We start from the raw sequence: 19,149 nt of genomic DNA on the forward strand, positions 1-19,149 counted from the left end.
ACTGTGATGGTCTGCTGTCTCTGGACATTGTGGTGTTGTTGTATTTAGATCTCTTTTAACTGTTTGTGACGAGCAGTCAAGCATGAGACAGGCTCTTCTTGGTGGTTGTTTATCATAGGCCCATTGGTGGAAAAGGAGGTGGTGACTCTCATTTAGTAAGTGAAGCTGCAGGAGATGTGGGCATAGTTATGTTGTATGGGGACTTCTGCTGTCTCCCACTCAATTAGGCAAAAATAAAAATTGAATAACCATCAAAAAAGTAAAAGCAAAGAGACAAAAAACATACCATGTAATCACACAGGAACAGTAACCAAAAAAGAGAAAAGGGAAAAAACCAGAAACAAAACAAAACAAGAAACACCACAATATCTGGGGAGAGGGCAATAAGAGAAAAAAGTAGAGAGGGAGAATAATGAAGAGAAAATGGGAAAAATACAAAAAGAAAAACAAGGAACAGGATTACCCACAAGAAAGGGGGGGAAAAAAATTGGAACCAGGAAAAGGGAAAAGAAAAATGCTGAAAACTAGAACCTGGGAAAGGAAGAATAAACAATGATAATAAAAAGGACAAAAGTAATAATAATAGTAGTAGTTTTTAAACAGACAAAAACAAACAAACTAAAAAAAAGAAAAAAAATCTGGACAGGGTAAGGCAGGGTACCCATGGCACTTTAGTCTTCCTTATTCCATGTCCATCGGAGCACACAGACTGGGATGGATTTCCTGCCAGCCTCGATGGTGGTTGGGAGTAAGGGCTGGCTACACCTCCATTCACCAAGAGAGAGTAACAAGGGGAATGTCACACCTTTCTAGTAGTCCATACATCCAGGATGTCTTTGCGGTTCCCAGCAATCAGAGCCTGTTCTTAAGTCCTTGGAACCTGGGAGAACGCTGTCGCTTTAAATATCCAAAATGGTCAAGCTGCTTGTAAGCATTTAAAATGGGTGCGCCCTGCGGACAGGCAAAAGTCCACAGCTCTGTCCACCTTCCTCTTCTCTGGTTTCCCTTTTATTCCCCAGCTACCAGAGCAGTCCTCCATGTAGTCCCTGGCTAGCAGAGCTGGTTTTTAGGTTAATTCTTAGGTCCTACCACCAATCGGCAATATCCAAGCTGTATGTGTCATCAGGATTGCTGCCAGACCGCAGCTCTGTATGTGTCCTTTTTTGGTATTTTCATGCAAATTCTTCTGCTAGTTGGAGTTTACTCCACTTCTATATCCTTCCCTTCAGAGCTCAGGGGTCCAAGATTATCTTCTGTATCTATGTTAATTGGTTCCCCTTTTCCTTGTTGAAGTGGGTCTGTGCAGTCTTTCTGCCTATTCTGCCATCTTACCAGAACCTCAATGCAATGAGTCTAAGTGTTAGATGTTTTTTTTTAATTTAGTTTTCTAAATTATAAAAGGGAGCTCTGGTGGCGTAGTGCCTAAGGCTCTTGACTGCTAACCAGAAGGCTGGCGGTTCAAACCCACCAGCCATCCCTTGGAAGGAAGGTTGGGCAATCTACTTCCGTAGCGATACTGCCTTGGAAACCCAAGGAGGGGTCGCTATGAGTCGGGTCCGACTCGACAGCACATAACAACAACAACAACAAATTATAAAAATGAATGACATCCTTTCCTATAGGCAGATAATTCACAAAAGAAATACAGATGTCAATAAATGAAAAAAATTAATTTCCTAAGTAAAGAAAAAGAACTCAAATTACATTATGATTTTTGCCATCAAATTGGAAAATAATTTTTTAATAGAGTTGGCAACTGTGTGATGAAATAAGGAAGGACATACTGTAACATTATACATTATTTATCATGATAGAAAAACTAGAAATAATAGAACCAGTTAGATAAATTATGGAAACATGCTGTAAGACTGGACATTAATCAACTATTAAAATGTATTAATGCAAATTTAATGGCTTTGGGAATTGCCTGAAATATTATCAAGTGAAAATGGAATTCATAAAAATACAAAAATGTTTATACTATGATCCAATTTTATTAAAATTAAATCATCCATAGTCATTATAGATTAGACACATACAGTGTCTTCTGCCTTTTAATGAAAATATGTTTTTCTAAGTCTGAGATTTGGCCTGAACTCTTAATCACTCCATGCAGCACAGGACCGACTACTTGTCAAGGAGTATGTTGGAAGTTTGTTGTTGTTATGTGCCATTGAGTTGTCTCCAACTCATAGTGACCTTATGTACAACAGAATGAAACACTGCCTGGTCCTGTGCCAGCCTCACAATCCCTACTATACTTGAGCCCATCATTGCAGACACCATGTCAATCCATCTTGTTGAGGACCTTCCCCTCTTTCGCTGACCCTCCACTTTACCAAGCATGACATCCTTCTCCAGAGAATGGTTCCTTCTGACAACATGACCAAAGTAGGTGACATGAAGTCTGGCCATTCTCTCTTCCAAGGAGCATTCTGGCTGCACTTCTTCCAGGACAGATTTGTTAGGTCTTTTAGCAGTCCACGGTACTTTCACCATTTTTCACCAACACCAAAACTCAAAAGCATCAATTCGTCTTCAGTCTTCCTTATTCAATATCCAACTCACACATGCATATGAGGTACTGAAAATACCATGGCTTGGATTAGGTGCATCTTAGTCTTCAAGGAGATATCTTTGCTCTTCAGCACTTGAAAGAGGTCTTTTGCAACAGATTTGCCCAATGCAATATGTCTTTTAATGTCTTGACTGCTGCTTCCGTTGGCATTGACTATAGAACCAAGTAATATAAAAGTCTTTGATAACTTCAATCTTTTCTCCATCTATCGTGATGCTCCTTATTGGTCCAGTTGTGAGGATTTTTGTTTCCTTTATACTGAGGTATAATCCATACTGTAGACTGTAGTCTTTAATCTTCATCAGTAAGTGCTCCAAGGCATCCTCACTTTCAGCAAGCAAAGTTGTGTCATCTGCTTATCTCAGGTTGTTAATGAACCTTCCTCCAATCCTGATGCCGTGTTCTTCTTCATATAGTCCAGCTGCTCGGATTATTTGCTCAGCATACAGATTGAATAAGTAAGGTCAAAGGATACAATCCTGACGCATTCCCTTCCTGATTTTAAACCATGCAGTATCCCCTTGTTCTGTCTGAACAACAGTCTCCACATCTTTGTACAGGTTCATCATGAGTGCAATCAAGTGTTCTGGAATTCCCATTCTTCTCAACGTTATCCACAATTTTTTATGATCCACACAATTGAATGTCTCTGCATAGTCAATAAAGCACAAGTAAACATCTTTCTGATATTCTCTGCCTTCAGCAAAGACCTATCTGACATCAGCTATAATATCCCTCGCTCCACATCCCTTCTGAATCCAGCTTGCATTTCTGGAAGTTCTCTATCAATATACTACTGCAAGCGTTTTTCAATTATCTTCCGTAAGATTTTACTTGCATGCAATATTAATGATATTGTTCGATAATTTCTACATTCTGTGGCATCACCTTTCTTTGGAATGGGTACAAATATGGATCTCTTCCGGTCAGTTGGCCAGGTAGCTGTCTTCCAAATCTCTTGGCATAGCCGAGTGAGTGCCTCCAGTGGGGCATCCCTTTGTTGAAACATCTCAATGGGTATTCTGTCAATTCCTGAAGCCTTGTTCTTCACCAATTCCTTCAGTACAGCTTTGACTTATTCCTTCAATACCATTGGTTCTTGATCATATGCCACCTCCTGAAATGGATGAACATCGACCAGTTCTTTTTGGTACAGTGATTTTGTGTATTCCCTCCATCTTTTTTGATGCTTCCTGTGTCATTCAATATTTTGCCCATAGAATCTTTCAATATTGCAACTCAAGGCTTAAATTTTTCCCTCAGTTCTTTCAGCTTGAGAAGTGCCGAGTGTGTTCTTCCCTTTTGGTTTTCTAACTCCAGAGCTTTGCACATTTTATTAGAGTAATTGGCTTTCTCTGCTCAAGCTGCTCTTTGAAATCTTCTGTTCAGCTGTTTTATCTTGTCATTTCTTCCATTTGCTTTAGCTACTCTTTGCTCAAGGGCAACTTGCAGAGTTTCTTCTGACATCCATTTTGGTCTTTTCTTCCTTTCTTGTCTTTTTAATGACTTCTTGCTTTCTTCATGGATGATGCTTTTGATGTCATTCCACAATTCTTCTGGTTTTTGGTCAATGGACCTGAAGCCCTGTTTTTCATCAATTCCTTCAATGCAGCTTTGACTTCTTCGTTCAGTACCATTGGTTATCGATCATATGCCACTCCTGAAATGGAATGAACATCAACCAATTCTTTTTGGTATAATGACTCCATGTATTCCATCCATCTTCTTTTGATGTTTCCTGCATAATTCAACATATTGCCCATGGAATCTTTCAATATTGCAACTTGAGGCTTAATTTTTTTCCTCAATTCTTTCAGCATGAGAAATGCTGAGTGTGTTCTCCTCTTTTGTTTTTCTAACTCCAGGTTTTTGCACATTTCATTATAATAAATGACTCTATCTTCTTGAGCTGCTCTTTGAAATCTTCTGTTCAGCTCTTTTATCCTGTTGATTCTTCCATCCACTTTAGCCACTCTCCATTCAAGGGCATGTTTCAGAGTCTTTTCTGACATCCATTTTGGTCTTTTCTTCCTTTTCTGTTTTTTAATGACCTTTTGCTTTCTTCATGGATAATATTCTTAATGTCATCCCACAGTTCCTCTGGTTTTCGGTCACTGGTGTTCAATGCATCAAATCTATTCTTTAGATGGTCTCTAAATTCAGGAAGGATATAGTCAAGGTCATATTTTGGGTTTCATGGACTTGCTTTAATTGTCTTTGGCTTCAATTTGAATGTGCCTATGAGCAGTTGATGGTCTGTTCCACAGTCAGCTTCCACACTTGTTTTGGATGAAGATATTGAGCTTCTCCATTGCCTCTTGCCACAGATGTAGTCAATCTGATTCCTGTGTATTTCATCTGGTGAAGTCCACATGTATAGCTGCCATTTGTGTTGCTGAAAAAGGTATTTGTAATGAATAAGTCATTGGTCTTGCAGAACTGTATCATGTGATCTCCAGCAACATTTCTATCACCAAGGCCATATTTTCCAATTACCAGTGATTTGTCTGTTTCCAATTTTTTTATTCCAATCACTAGTGATAATTAACACATCTTGATTGCATGTTCAGTCAAGTTCAGACTGCAGAAGTTGGTAAAAATCTTCAGTTTCCTCATTGTTGCCTTTGGTGGTTTGAATAATAGTAGTAGTAACTGGTCTTCCTTAGGGGCATATGGATATTATCCTATCACTGACAGTATTGTACTTCAGAATAGATCTTGATAAATTCTTTGTGATGATGAATGCCATGTCATTCTTCTTCAATTTGTCACTCCCAGCACAGTAGATCATATGATTGTTTGATTCAAAATGCCCAAAACCAGTCCACTGCAGGTCACTAATGCCTAGGATATCAATCTTTATGCATTCCACTTCATTTCTGACCACTTCCAATTTTCCCAGGTTCATATCTCGTACATTCCATGTTCTGATTATTAATGGATGTTTGCAGCTGTATCTTTTTATCTTGAGATGTGCCACACCAGCAAATGGGGGTCCTGAAAGCTTTACTCTATCCACATCATTAAGTTTGGCTCTACTCTAAGGAGGCAGCTCTTCCCACTTGTATTTGGAGTGCCTTCCGAACTGAGGGGCTCATCTTGAGGCACTATATCGCACAATGTTTCAGAGCTATTCATAAAGTTTTCCAGTAACATACCAGACAGTGTTTCACTGCTATTCATAAGATTTTCACTGGCCAATTTTTTGAGATGTAGATGGCCTCTTCCTTCTTTCAAATCTGTCTTAATCTGGAAGGTCTGCTGAAACCTGTCCACCATGGGTAACCCTGCTGGCATTTGAAACACCAGTGGCATAGCCTTCAGCCTCACAGCAACACTCAAGCCACCATACGACAACAAACTGACAGACAAGTTTGTCTCTCCTAGCTGTTCTAAACTGCTCTGCTCATTTCCTGGTCTCCCCAGCCCTGCTTGCTTACTCTGCCTGCTCGCAGGGCAAACACCTGCCTTCCGATGGTCCCGGGGCTGGCTTACTGCAGCCTGTGCCTGGGGTGGCTCCACACACACAAACACCCACCTTCCACTGGTCTCACAGCTGGCTGTTAGAAGCTTGTTGTTGTTGTTGTTGTTATGTGCCGTCAAGTCGGCCCCGACTCATAGCGACCCCTCCTTGGGTTTCCAAGGCAGTATCACTACGGAAGTAGGATTGCCCAACCTTCCTTCCGAGGAGTGGCTGGTGGGTTTGAACCGCCAGCCTTCTGGTTAGCAGTCAAGTGCTTTAGCCACTATGCTACCAGAGCTCCTGTTAGAAGCTTAGTGACTGTAATATGATGATGAATTGATACCTCTGACCCTTTTTTATGAAAAAGTTTAGTAAGATACATTTTAACCTATAGAATTCAACCTTTAATTTGTACATCAATATACATAAACTGAATGCTATGAAAATACATAATCCAAAGACCCAGATGCCAGCAATAACAAGTACCACTGGTATAAATTACTGCACAAATCACACTTGACACGGAAGCTGATAATATTTTGAAAAGTAACACACTGTAAAATCTTATGAAAAAAGGGAAAAATATAAGAACAATATATTCTAAACTGAAATATTTCTTACACATTATCCCAATTTTTTGCATTCCTTCTGAAGTGCCTCCAAGCCTGCTCAACTCTTATTCACAGAGTGATAAATGCAGCCAAATTAGTTTTGACAAAGCCTTCCATGCTCTGAAATACACAGCCAGACCATGTGAAGGAGAATGCTTTTTATCACTTTCATATTACCTCCTTGTTCTACACATCTCTTTCCTTATCATGGTTTTTTTTTTTCCCTCATTTTTCCACAAAAATAAGTCAACTTCCACACACCCCAAATAAAATGCATCTAAATAGTAAAACATTCTTTTTTTGAATATAAATGAGTTTATCTGGTCTCTTTGTCTCATTAGTATTGTCTAGGATTATGCAAACCACCACATTAGAGGAGGTCAAATTACCATAAAATATTTTGTGTAGACCAACTATGTTAAAATATGTACTGAATTTGAGGATGATTATAAGAACACTGAATCAGTCTTAAATTGTGTTCTGCACAAAAGCATCTGTAAGACTGATTTTGAAAAATGTCTCATTGAAGGAAGCAGGACAGAGAAACATAAACACATTAAAAGCTTAAGTGGTAAAAATAGTTATCTATGAAGCAAGTGACAGAGATCAACATAATCAGAATATTAGTGTAGGAAAAATATTCAAACAACAAACGTGATAGCATTCTTACACTATAGCATAGCCAGAATAAAAAAGAGTAGCCTCACCTGTCATCTCTGATGTGGTAGAAAAATCCATAGCCATTGTATACCATGGGAACCACCACTCCTTGGACATGTGAATAACCAAGTAGACTTGTTGAGAGAACAAAGTTTCCACCTCCTCCACTGTGTGGCACAAAGAAAGGATATTTTACTAGGCCTACAGATGCTCATACTGTTTCTGAAGACTTTTAACATCCACGCAAAAAAGTCATTGACTGACGAAGTTATGAAACATTATGCTTTCTTACCTTTTGGAAAAAAGTGGGTCTGTATAAAGCTCTGGAACAGGGAGCTCCTCCTCTTTTGCTATGAGTAAGAGACCTAAAAGATGACGGTCAAATCCTGCAATGAAACCCCAAAAGTGAAGTTAGAAAACATTTTTCAATGTAAGAAAAAAATTTTTTTTTTAAAATTAGAGTAACTCCAATCTAAGTACCTTTTCCAGCTGAACAGTCTTGCATCATTTTATTATGCTTTGCAAAAGCTTGTAACATCTTTTGGTGCCGCTCAAGAAGCTGTGTTAACAAAATCAAGAGATGCTTCAATAACAAACTGTACAAAATCATGATAAAACCTTGCTTGCTGAAAGCAAAGAAGACTTGAAGCACTTACTGGTGAAGATCAAAGATTATAGCCTTCAGTATGGATTACACCTCAACATAAAAGAAAAAATTCCTTACAATGGGACCAATAAGTAAAATCATGATAAATGGAGAACAGATTGAAGTTGTCAAGGATTTCATTTTAGTTAGATCCATAATCAATGCCCATGAAAGCAGCAGTCAAGAAATCAAATGACATACTGCCCTGGGCAAATCTGCTGCAAAAGACCTTTTCAAAGTGTTTAAGAATAAAGATGTCACTGTGAAGACTAAGGTGGGTCTGACACTAGCCATAGTATTTTCAATCTCTTCATATGGATATGAAAGCTAGACAGTGAATAAGAACGAATGAAGAAGAATTGATGCATCTGGATTACGGTGTGGGAGAAGAACAGTGAACATACTATGAACTGCTCGAAAATGAACAAAACTCTTGGAAAAAGTATAGCCAGAATGTTCCTTAGAAGTAAGGATGGCAAGACTCCATCTTTAGCCCTATGGACAAGTTATCAGGAGGGACCAATCCCTGCAGACAACATGCTTGGTGGTAAAGCAGAAGGTCAGTGCAAAAGGAGGAAGACTGTCAATGAGATGGAATGACACAGTGGCTTCAACAATGGGCTCAAAGTCAGCAGCAACTGTGAGGACGGCGCAGGATTGGGCAGTGTTTCGCTGTTGTACATGGGATCATCACTATGAGTTGGAACTGACTTGGCACCTAACAACAACAACAATGTGAAAGTAAAATAAATCAATATATATATGACTATGTCTGTCATAATCAGAGACACAAATTGAATAGTATAATAGCAGTGGGAAGGAAATACACTGCATTTAAATGCTTTTTTAAAAAAAGTATGAAACAAAACATATAAAACACTCTGGCATCTATTGTGCCTCTTCAATTAGGAATAATATAAATGTGTTATGGAATAATCCACTCTCTCTAAAAATAAATAAAAAGAGGTATAAAAATAAATACATAAAATAATACATGACCATGTTAGAGAATCTAAGGAATACATAAAACTATGAAAGGGAAAGATACAATTAAACATGGTTTTGCCCTGGTTTTCAAAAAGAAAACTGAACTGTTTCTAATATATAAAAACAATAATGGAACTGTGATTTTAAACATACTCAACTAAATTAAGAAAAGCTTCCTTTCAATAAAGGTACTTTATTGGAGAGGGATTAATTTAGGGCTAGTTGGGGCTTACATGCTGACACGGGTAGGGGGAGGGATATATGGGAAGGATATATGACCACCATAATAACACTGGGAAATGAGAGGACACCAAACTGTGCACATAAGAGATAGACAACAGATGCTAATACCAACCAATGTGTCCACAATACCACATTGCCATTAACACCAAACACTAGGCTATACAGATAAACACATAAACACCTGAGATGATCAGACAGGGGTCAGTGAACAGAGGTATACTCTAGACCAAGGATAGACTCAGCTGAGGCTAATCTTGTACAAACACCAGTGATACAAAATACCTGCAGTCCTTACAGAAACAATAGAAGACAGACACAGAGTAATCCCTCACAGACATCCCAATGCTATGGGAGAGAGATCCAATAGATCTACTGCCTCAGGACCATAGTACTGGGGGAACCAGACTCAAATGGCACAACAAAATATATAAAAGCATTGCTCCACATCCTACATTGGTGAGTAGCGACTGGGGTCTTAAAAACTTTCAAGCAGCCATCTAAGATGCAGCTAATGGTCTCCTGGCATCGGAAGTAAAGGAGAACACAAAGGAGAAAAAAAAAAAAAAGGGGGCATTTAGAAGCAATCAGTCCTAGGACATGATAGCCCTTGAGACCAGAAGAACTGGAAGGTGCCCGGCTACCAATGCCAACCACTCAGGAAAGGATCAAATCTGGAGATCCTGGATAGAGTGGGAGGGAAAACGTGGAACAAAATCCAAAAGCTCAATAATGACCAAAATTACTGGTCAGATGAAATCTGGTGAGACTCCCAGTACTATGGCCCTGGAATACATTCTGCACCTGGAATAAACTCACCCCAGGGGCAGGCTCTCAGCCCAATAGTTAACAAGATGTACACGCAGACCACTCAACCCAGGATGCCGCACCCACATACTTACTCTATGGTAATACATCCCTTAGAGCAATAGACCATGGGACAACAGAAGACCAACATGCAAACTGAAGAAAGGCAGGACAAACAGGAGGGCATAATTATGAGGGTCACAGGGGGAGGGCTGAAGGGTAGGGAGGGGAGGAGACTGGGTTAAGGTTGGACATGGCTAATGAGGAATGAAACTAAATGTACACGTTACATTGAATGTAAAACAAGCTCTTAAAATAAATAAATAAATAAATAAAGGTACTTTAGGAGAGTCTGGTATTATTCCAAAGGTAGATCAGCAATACTAAAGTAACACATTGAAAAAACACATTTAGAAAATGACTCATATGATCTTCTTTCTCAAATCCTGAATGAAAAACCACTCTCCAAAAGAGAAGCCCTTTCAAACACACTTATGATGATGCAATACCATTAATCCTCCCTGTTGTCCCTGTTTCTTATTCTTTCAGAGTATACACTTCACTGCCAAATGAACAAATGTTTTGGAAACTTCAGGGAAAAAAAAAAGTCTGAGAATGTTTTAATGATCCAGGAAAACTGAAGCAAAGAAGCTAGTTTATTCAAGGGCCAAACCACCTTTAGAGAAATTAAACAAACCCAGTGATTTTTTTTCCTTTTCAAATACTCACCTGGGAATAAGGATCTTGCATGGACTGGCACCACCTGACAGCTTCTACTGTACATGATCTCATAGTTTCTGTACGACCATGGTAAAAATATCTTGTCATAGCTGTTTCATAACAGCAGCCAGGGCTAAAAGAAAAAAGTGAGAGTGTACCATATGAAAGAATAAGGGCCTATCTGGTGGCATAGTGCCTAAGGCATTTGACTGCTAACCAAAAGGCTGGCGGTTCAAACCCATCAGTCGCTCACTCCTCAGAAGGAAGGTTAGGCAATCTACTTCCATAGTGACACGGCCTTGGAAGCCTAAGGAGGGGTCGCTATGAGTCAGATCCGACTCTACGGCAGTGTGTTGCTTTGTGTTTATCTATCAAGCCAGTATATCTTTAAAAAAAAAAAAAAGTTTACTCTTTTATCTAAAAATGCTCTAATGTCATTACAAACAGACTTCATCTAATACAGAGGGCTTTGGCCAGAAACTAAGCCCTAAGATACAGACGAAAGTTGAGACTTTCAATATATAAAAGTCTATTTTCAAAGTGAAAGAGCATGAAATACTTTGGTAAACAGGACCTGGTATAAAATGGGCTGTTTCAAAGGCTTGGTGGCTGTCAGATTCTGTGTATTGGAATCTGTGGTATTATCTCAGATGGTCCTCAGATGCTTACACATCGTGTTATCTATGCCCTTGTATCCTCTCACTTTTAGAGTGGGCTGGACCTACTGACTTACTTTTAATAGAATAGGGCATATGTTAAATGTTATAGGTTATCACTTCTAAAATCAGGTTACAAAGAGAGCTTTTACTCTTTCACTTCCTTGCTCTGAGGAAACCCAGCTGCTGTGTTGGAAACTTCCCTATGGATAGGCTCACGTGGCAAGAAACTGAGGGAGGTCTCTGGCCAATGGCTGGTGAGGCCTGTAAGTGAGCTTGGAAGTGGAGAGCATTCAGGGGGCATCTTTGTTCAACACCCGACTGCAACTCCATTAGAGATGACCTTGAGCAAGAGGCACCCAGATAAGCCATGCCTGGATTCCCGATCCCCAGAAACAGAAAGATAATAAATATTTATTGTTTAAGCCACTAACTTTTCAGTTAATTTATTAGAAAGCCATAGAAAACTAATCCTTGGCCTCTATTTCCTTCATATAAAACATCAATGCTTTTAGAAACTGTAAAACTCTTAGAAGAAAACACAAGGGTAAATGTTCATGACCTTGGATGTGGTAAAAGTTTCTTAAATATGACAACAAAAGCACAGGCAACAAAAGAAAAAAGAAAGAAACTGGACTTAAAAACCTCAAACTCAAACTCACTGCCATCAAGTCAATTCAACTCATAGTGACCCCTCCTTGGGTTTCTGAGGCAGCATCACTACGGAACTAGATTGCCCAACCGCCCTTCCCAGAAGCAGCTGGTGGGTTTGAACCGCCAGCCTTCTGGTTAGCAGTCAAGTGCCTAGGCACTACACTACCAGAGCTCCCTATCCGTAGTGATAGTGCCTCAGAAACCCAAGGAGAGGTTGCTATGGGTCGGGGATGACTCAGTGGTACATAACAACAACATACGCTGTTGTGTGTCCTGACTGCTGCTTCCACTGGCATCAATTGTAGAACCAAGCAATGCGAAATCTTTGACAATTTCAATCTTCATTTATCGTGATGGTGCTTATAGGTCCAGTTGTAAGGATTTTTGTTTTCTTTATATCAAGATGTAATCCATATTGTAGACTGTATTCTTTAATCTTCATCAGTAAGTGCTTCAAATCATCCTCACTTTCTGCAAGCAAAGTCGTGTCATCTGCATATCTTAGGTTGTTAATGAGCCTTCCTCCAATCCTGATGCCATGTTCTTCTTAATATAGTCCAGTTTCTCGAATTATTTGCTCCGCATACAGACTAAATAAGTATGGTCAAAGGATACAACCCTGACACACTTCCTTCTTGATTTTAAACCATGCAGTGTCCCCTTGTTCTGTTTGAATGACAGCCTCCTGGTCTACGTACATGTACTCCTCATGAGTACAATCAAGTTCTGGAATTCCCACTCTTCTCAATTTGTTATGATCCACACAATCAAATGCTTTTGCGTAGTCAATTAAAACATAAGTAAACATCTTTCTGGTATCCTTTGCTTTGAGCCAAGATCAATCAGACATCAGCAATGATATTCCTTGTTCCACGTCTTCTTCTGAATCCAGCTTACATTTCTGGAAGTTCTCTATCAATATACTGCTGCAACTATTTTTTAATTATCTTCAGTAAGATTTTACTTGCATGCGATATTGTTCGATAATTTCCACATTCTGTGGGATCACCTTTCTTTGGAATGGGTACAAATATGGATCTCTTCCAGTCAGTTGGCCAGGTAGCTGTCTTCCAAATCTCTTGGCATAGCCAAGTGAGTGCCTCCAGCAGGGCATCTGTTTGTTGAAACATCTCACTGGGTATTCTGTCAATTCCTGAAGCCTTGTTCTTCACCAATTCCTTCACTGCAGCTTTGACTTATTCCTTCAATACCATTGGTTCTTGATCATATGCCACCTCCTGAAATGGATGAAGAACATCGACCAATTCTTTCTGGTACAGGGACTCTGTGTATTCCTTCCATATTTTTTGATACTTCTGCATCATTCAATATTTTGCCCATAGAATCTTTCAATATTGCAACTCGAGGCTTAAATTTTTCCCTCAGTTCTTTCAGCTTGAGAAGTGCTGAATGTGTTCCTCCCTTTTGGTTTTCTAACTCCAGGGCTTTGCACATTTCATTATAGTAATTGGCTTCGTCTGCTCAAGCTGCTCTTTGAAATCTTCTGTTCAGTTGTTTTATCTTATCATTTCTTCCATTTGCTTTAGCTACTCTTTGCTCAAGGGCAAGTTTCAGAGTTTCTTCTGTCACCCATTTTGGTCTTTTCTTCCTTTCTTGTCTTTTTAATGACCTCTTGCTTTCTTCATGGATGATGCTTTTGATGTCATCCTGCAATTATTCTGGTTTTCGGTCACTGGTGTTCAAAGCATCAAATCTATTCTTTAGATAGTCTCTAAATTCAGGAGGGATATATTCAAGGTCATATTTTGGCTCTCATGGACTTGTTTTAATTGTCTTCAACTTCAAGTAGAACTTATGTATGAGCAGTTGATGGTCTGTTCCACAATCAGCTCCTGGCCTTGTTTTGGCTGAAGATACTGAGCTTTTCCATCACTTCTTGCCACAGATGTAGTCAATCTGATTCCTGTGTACTCCATCTGGCGAAGTCCATGTGTATAGATACCATATGTGTTGTTGAAAAAAGGTATTTGCAGTGAATAAGTCATTGGTCTTGCAAAATTCTATCATGCTATCTCCAGCATTATTTCTGTCACCAAGGCCCAATTTTCCAACTACTGGGGTGACTCTTCTGTTTCCAACTTTTGCATTCCAATCACCAGTGATAATCAACACATCTTGATTACATGTTTGGTCAATTTCAGACTGCAGAAGTTGATAAAAATCTTCAATTTCCTCAAAATTGGCTTTGGTAGTTGGTGCATAAATTTGAATAGCAGTAGTATGAAAAGGTCTTCCTTGTAGGTGTATGGATATTATCCTATCACTAACAGTGTTGTACTTCAGGACAGATCTTGAAATATTCTTTCTGATGATGAATGCCATGCCATTCCTCTTCAAATTGGCATTCCCGGCATAGCAGATTATATGGTCATCTGATTCAAAATGGCCAAAACCAGTCCATTTCAGCTCACTAATGCCTAGGACATCAATCTTTATGCATTCCACTTCATTTTTGACAACTTCCAATTTTCCTAGATTCATATTTCGTCCATTCCATTTTCCAGTTATTAATGGATGCCTGCAGCTGTTTCTCCTCAATTTGAGTCGTGCACATCAGCACACTGAGGTCCTCAAAGATTTACTTTATCCGTATCATTAAGGTTGATTCTACTCTGATGAGGCAGCTCTTTCCCAGTCCTATTTTAAGTGCCTTCCAACCCAAGGGGCCCATCTTCCTGCACTGTGTTGAACAATGTTTCCAAGCTATTCATAAAGTTGCCCAATAATGTATCAAACAGTGCTTCTCTGCTATTCATAAGGTTTTCCCTGGCTAATTTTTTGAGAAGTGGATGGCTTCTTCCTTCTTCCTAGTCTGTCTCAGTCTGCAAGCTGCGTTGAAACCTATGCACAGTGTGCAACCATGCTAGCATTTGAAACACCAGTGGCACAGCCTCAAGCCTCACAGCAACGTGCAAGCCCCACAGGATGACAAACTGACAGACAAGTTTGTCTCCCTTAGCTGATGGAAATCTCTCCGCCCTCCCCTTACCTAATTCCTACCTGGATCTTACCACTTTGTGGTCCCCAGCCACTCCCTCCCTTTCCTGGCTCTATTTGTCACAATGGTCAAAGGGTATAAATCAACCCAGTGCCCACCAGCAGATAAATGGATAAACAAAATGTGGTACATGCATATAAGAGAAGATTATCTAGCCATAAAAAGGAAGTTCTGATACATGGATGAACTTTGAAACCATCCTTTTAAGTCAGACATAAAAGGACAAATATGACATTATTCCAATTTTATGAAGTATCTATAATAGGTAAAATCATACAGACAGAGATTAGGAGGAAGAAGAAGGCATTTCTACTCGTGCTTAGGATCCAGAAAGTCACAATAGTCAGATTGACTATCCTAACAATGAGAAAGACTGGATAATCTATAAAACCATAACTTTTCATGAACTCATCAGAATTCTGAGGTCATAAGAAAACTAAACCAAAAAAAAAAAAAAAAAACCTCACTGCCATCGAGTTGATTCCGACTCATAGTGACCCACTTTGGGTTACTGAGGTGGTAAATCTTTACAGAAGCCCAGTCTTCCTTCTGCAGAGTGGCTGGCAGGTCTGAACTACCAACCTTCTTCTGGTTAGCAGTCAAATGCCTTACGCACTACGCCACCAGAGCTCCTAAGTGCTATAAATTCCAAAACATGAAAACACTGTCAGAAAAGACTAGATACTTCAAATGTGTCAAGGTTGTAAAAAATAAGGAATCTGTCAAAGACTGAAACTCTCAGACATTGCTGATAGAAATCCAAATTAGGACAGAGTACCAACTGCAGAAAAGTGGGATGGGGAAAAACACTGGAGAGTTAGGATGGAATGGCTATGGAAAAGATAAACTTAGACTTAAAGATTCTAAAAACTGAAAAATGATTGGTCCTCACCGTCCATGAAGTCTGTAATAAGCCAGCTGAAGTGCAAGCTGAACAAATGTATCAGGGTGAAGCATCTTCTTCTTGGTTAGCTTTTTGCCAAAAGATGTAAAGGCGTAAGACACAATATCCAGGTCGGATGCCTAACAAAAAGAATTAGTACATGGGAGCAGTGAAAACTCACTAAGGAGCATACCCCAAAGGTAATACAAATGATCGTGTAATCATCAGAAGTAAATAAAGGTATTAAAGCTGTAACTTTAAAATGCTTTATACTGTATTACTTGGATAATAACCAAATTTTTATAGAAGGTAGTTAAAAGAGAAAGCATTAATAGAAAAGTGGAAAGCTACCTGCTTCAGAAATTGGGCTTTAGCTTGTTTGATGTCATTTAACACTTTCTCATCTACAGTGAAAACAAGCTCCTCTGGAAGTGGTATATCTCTCACTTTTTCTGAACCCTGAAAATAGGAAAAACTTAAAAATTTTTTATCTATAAAAAATATTAGGGGGGAAAAGGATGAAATATTTTTTCTAGTATACCTTCCATTTTCCTTCATTCTCAAAAATTTTCTGATCAACATAATGATTGATGTTGACCATAACCATTCCATCATAAGGCGCATGCTAAAATGAAAAGAAACAAGATTTTGAATACTTTGTCAAGTTAAAGCTTGACCAAATATACTTTTCACTGTTCCCCCATCCTTAACAGATTACATTGAAGTGCAGAAAATGTAACTTACTCTTAAAATCCTAAAATGCCCCACCTTCTAATCATAAAGATAGGGACTTCATATAGTGTAGTCACTTTTTTTTTTTTTTAAGAATAAATGTTAGAAGGTGAAAGGTCCTAATTAGGGCTCCTGAGGTAATAGAAGGAGTGTGCAAAAGAAACAATCTAAAGAAAATAACTGCTGTTTGTACTGGAAGTCAAAGCAAGTGTAGGTATGTAAAGCTAAAATGCTCTGGGATTATAAGAGCAGTGTGGGAAAGCAGAGGTGGACAGCACATGCTTTGAAGGCAGTTAGCATGGGCATAAACTTACTTAGGTAAAAACAAAGGTCAGTAGCTGAGCATTAAGACATAGCCATTTTGTGAGTTGTTCTATCTGAGTGACCAGTTGTGGCAGAAATAATTCTCAGTGTTTAAGAAAGGTAGGAAAAATGGGTACAGGGATGTTATGGGTTTGACAGCTAAATCTATATCTCTATCTAAAGAAACTGCAGCTAATAAATTTCCCCATCATTTATTTTGGAGGACAAACTCTGTCTGCCTTATTTTTTCCATGTCCTTTTGATGACAATCACATCAGATGGTTCCTTCTCTGTGTTACTGCTACCACTTTACACTGAACAAAGTTACCATTCATGAATTGAATGTGACACTGCTAGCCTGATAGGAAAGGGCCAGTTTCAGAGACAATAATTAGGTATCCTAAATGTCACCCAAACACTACAGTTCTGCTTTCCTATAGAATGAACCACAGAAGCCAAACAGCACAGTATACTATTAACCAGTATGTAGCAGCCACACCATTGGGAAAGGCTCTTAGGGGAGGTCAGTACAAAGTAACTAAACAGGCCATTCCCTTCGTCAGCAACATTCATAACAAGACTCATAGGTCACTGGAAAACCCATTTTCTAACCCCATCTCAAAACTGTGTTAAAGCTTTATAGTTTTACAAAGAATTTTCATGAAAATTATCACATATATTGTTTCATTTTTAAAAAAAGAACACCAATCGCTACTTCTTACTGGATCCAGGGAGAAAGGGCAAGACTGAAAGATGTTAAGTTTGACTTGTAATTCTACTCACCCACCCCAGCTAATCATTTTAAAAAGTGTTAGGAAATCTTAAAAACTCCAATGCTTTCCTGATGCTTTATTTGTTCACATAATATTCCCCTTTCCGTTTTTCACTTTTATTGATGTCATATGTGTAACATAGGAGCTCTGGTGCTGTAGTGCCTAAGGCACTTGACTGCTAACCAGAAGGCTGGTGGTTCAAACCCAACAGGGACTCCTCGGAAGGAAAGTTGGGCAATCTGCTCCCGTAGTGATACCATCTCGGAAACCCAAGGAGGGGTCGCTATGAGTCAGGTCTGACTCGATGGCACATAACAAAAACAAACAACAACATGTGTAACATTCTGTTTAAGAATATGGGCTTGGTTCTGAATACAAGCTCCACTACTTCCTAGCAGTGCAATAGTAAGAAAATTAATTAACTCAGCAAACTACCCCATCTGCTAGGGGGGATAATAATGCCTACCCTAATGTAACTGATGTGAAAAATTATTTCAACAATGTTTATACAGTACTTAGGACCTGGCCCACACCAATAACTACTGTTACTACTGCTGTCATTGTTAATAACTAATGTTTATTACATGCTTCCTATGTATCCTATATAAAGCATACAATAGAGAAGAGACAAAATAGCTGACCTTAAGTACTTTAAAACCTAAGAGGAAGATATGATTAGCTAGCATAATTATAAAAATTGATAGCTAATCACCCACAGTGACAACACTCATTATCACAACACTGATGGAAGAGAGTAGCAACATGGCTTTGGATTAAAAAAAGCTTTACTTACAGTACATATACTTCACTAAAGTTTGGTTTTGGAATGATGTTTTATTTAGGTTAAATTGCATTTTCTAAAGCCATCTTAGGTTACAAGGGAAACCTACATGGAATTTAAAAAGTAGACTATCAATAAATTTTTAATTCTCTGTGTTGAAGTGTTCGAAAACAGAGTATATTTGGAAAATTTCATGGAATGCACGTTGAGCCTTCAGTTCCTGTGCCATGTACTGGTGTATATGGTGTTTAAAGACACAGACTTCACAATTGCCACCATACCTGATTCACTATCCTCAAACTCCTGGAAATTTGTTGTTGTTGTTAGGTGCCATCAAGTCATTTCTGACTCATAGCGACCCCGTGCACAGCAGAACGAAACACTGCCCAAACCCGCGCCAGCTCCATGACGGCTGCTATCCTTGAGCCCATCATCACAGCCACAGTGTCAATCGATCTCGTTGAAGGCCTTCCCCGCTTTCGTTGACCCTCAACCCTACGAAGCATGACATTTTTCTCCAGGGAATGGTCCCTTCTGACAACATGACCAAAGTAGGTGACACGAAGTTTGGCCATTCTCACTTCCAAGGAGCATTTCAGGTGCACTTCCTCCAGGACAGTTCTGTTAGTTCTTTTA

The 19,149-nt window shown here is 39.1% G+C and overlaps 1 protein-coding gene across 1 annotated transcript in view; it reads right to left on the minus strand.

The window, feature by feature from the left end:
• CROT (carnitine O-octanoyltransferase) overlaps window positions 1–19,149 on the minus strand; it is a 67,623-nt gene that overhangs the window by 12,648 nt on the left and 35,826 nt on the right. Inside the window, 7 exon segments of the mRNA XM_007956624.2 lie at window positions 7,360–7,479; window positions 7,605–7,698; window positions 7,793–7,871; window positions 10,722–10,845; window positions 15,934–16,064; window positions 16,276–16,383; window positions 16,466–16,549. Coding sequence (XP_007954815.2) covers window positions 7,360–7,479; window positions 7,605–7,698; window positions 7,793–7,871; window positions 10,722–10,845; window positions 15,934–16,064; window positions 16,276–16,383; window positions 16,466–16,549 — 740 coding nt within the window.

Source organism: Orycteropus afer, unplaced genomic scaffold, assembly GCF_000298275.1.
Source record: "Orycteropus afer afer isolate SDZICR_OR568_19922 unplaced genomic scaffold, OryAfe1.0 scaffold00644, whole genome shotgun sequence".
Taxonomy (NCBI): Eukaryota; Metazoa; Chordata; class Mammalia; order Tubulidentata; family Orycteropodidae; genus Orycteropus; species Orycteropus afer.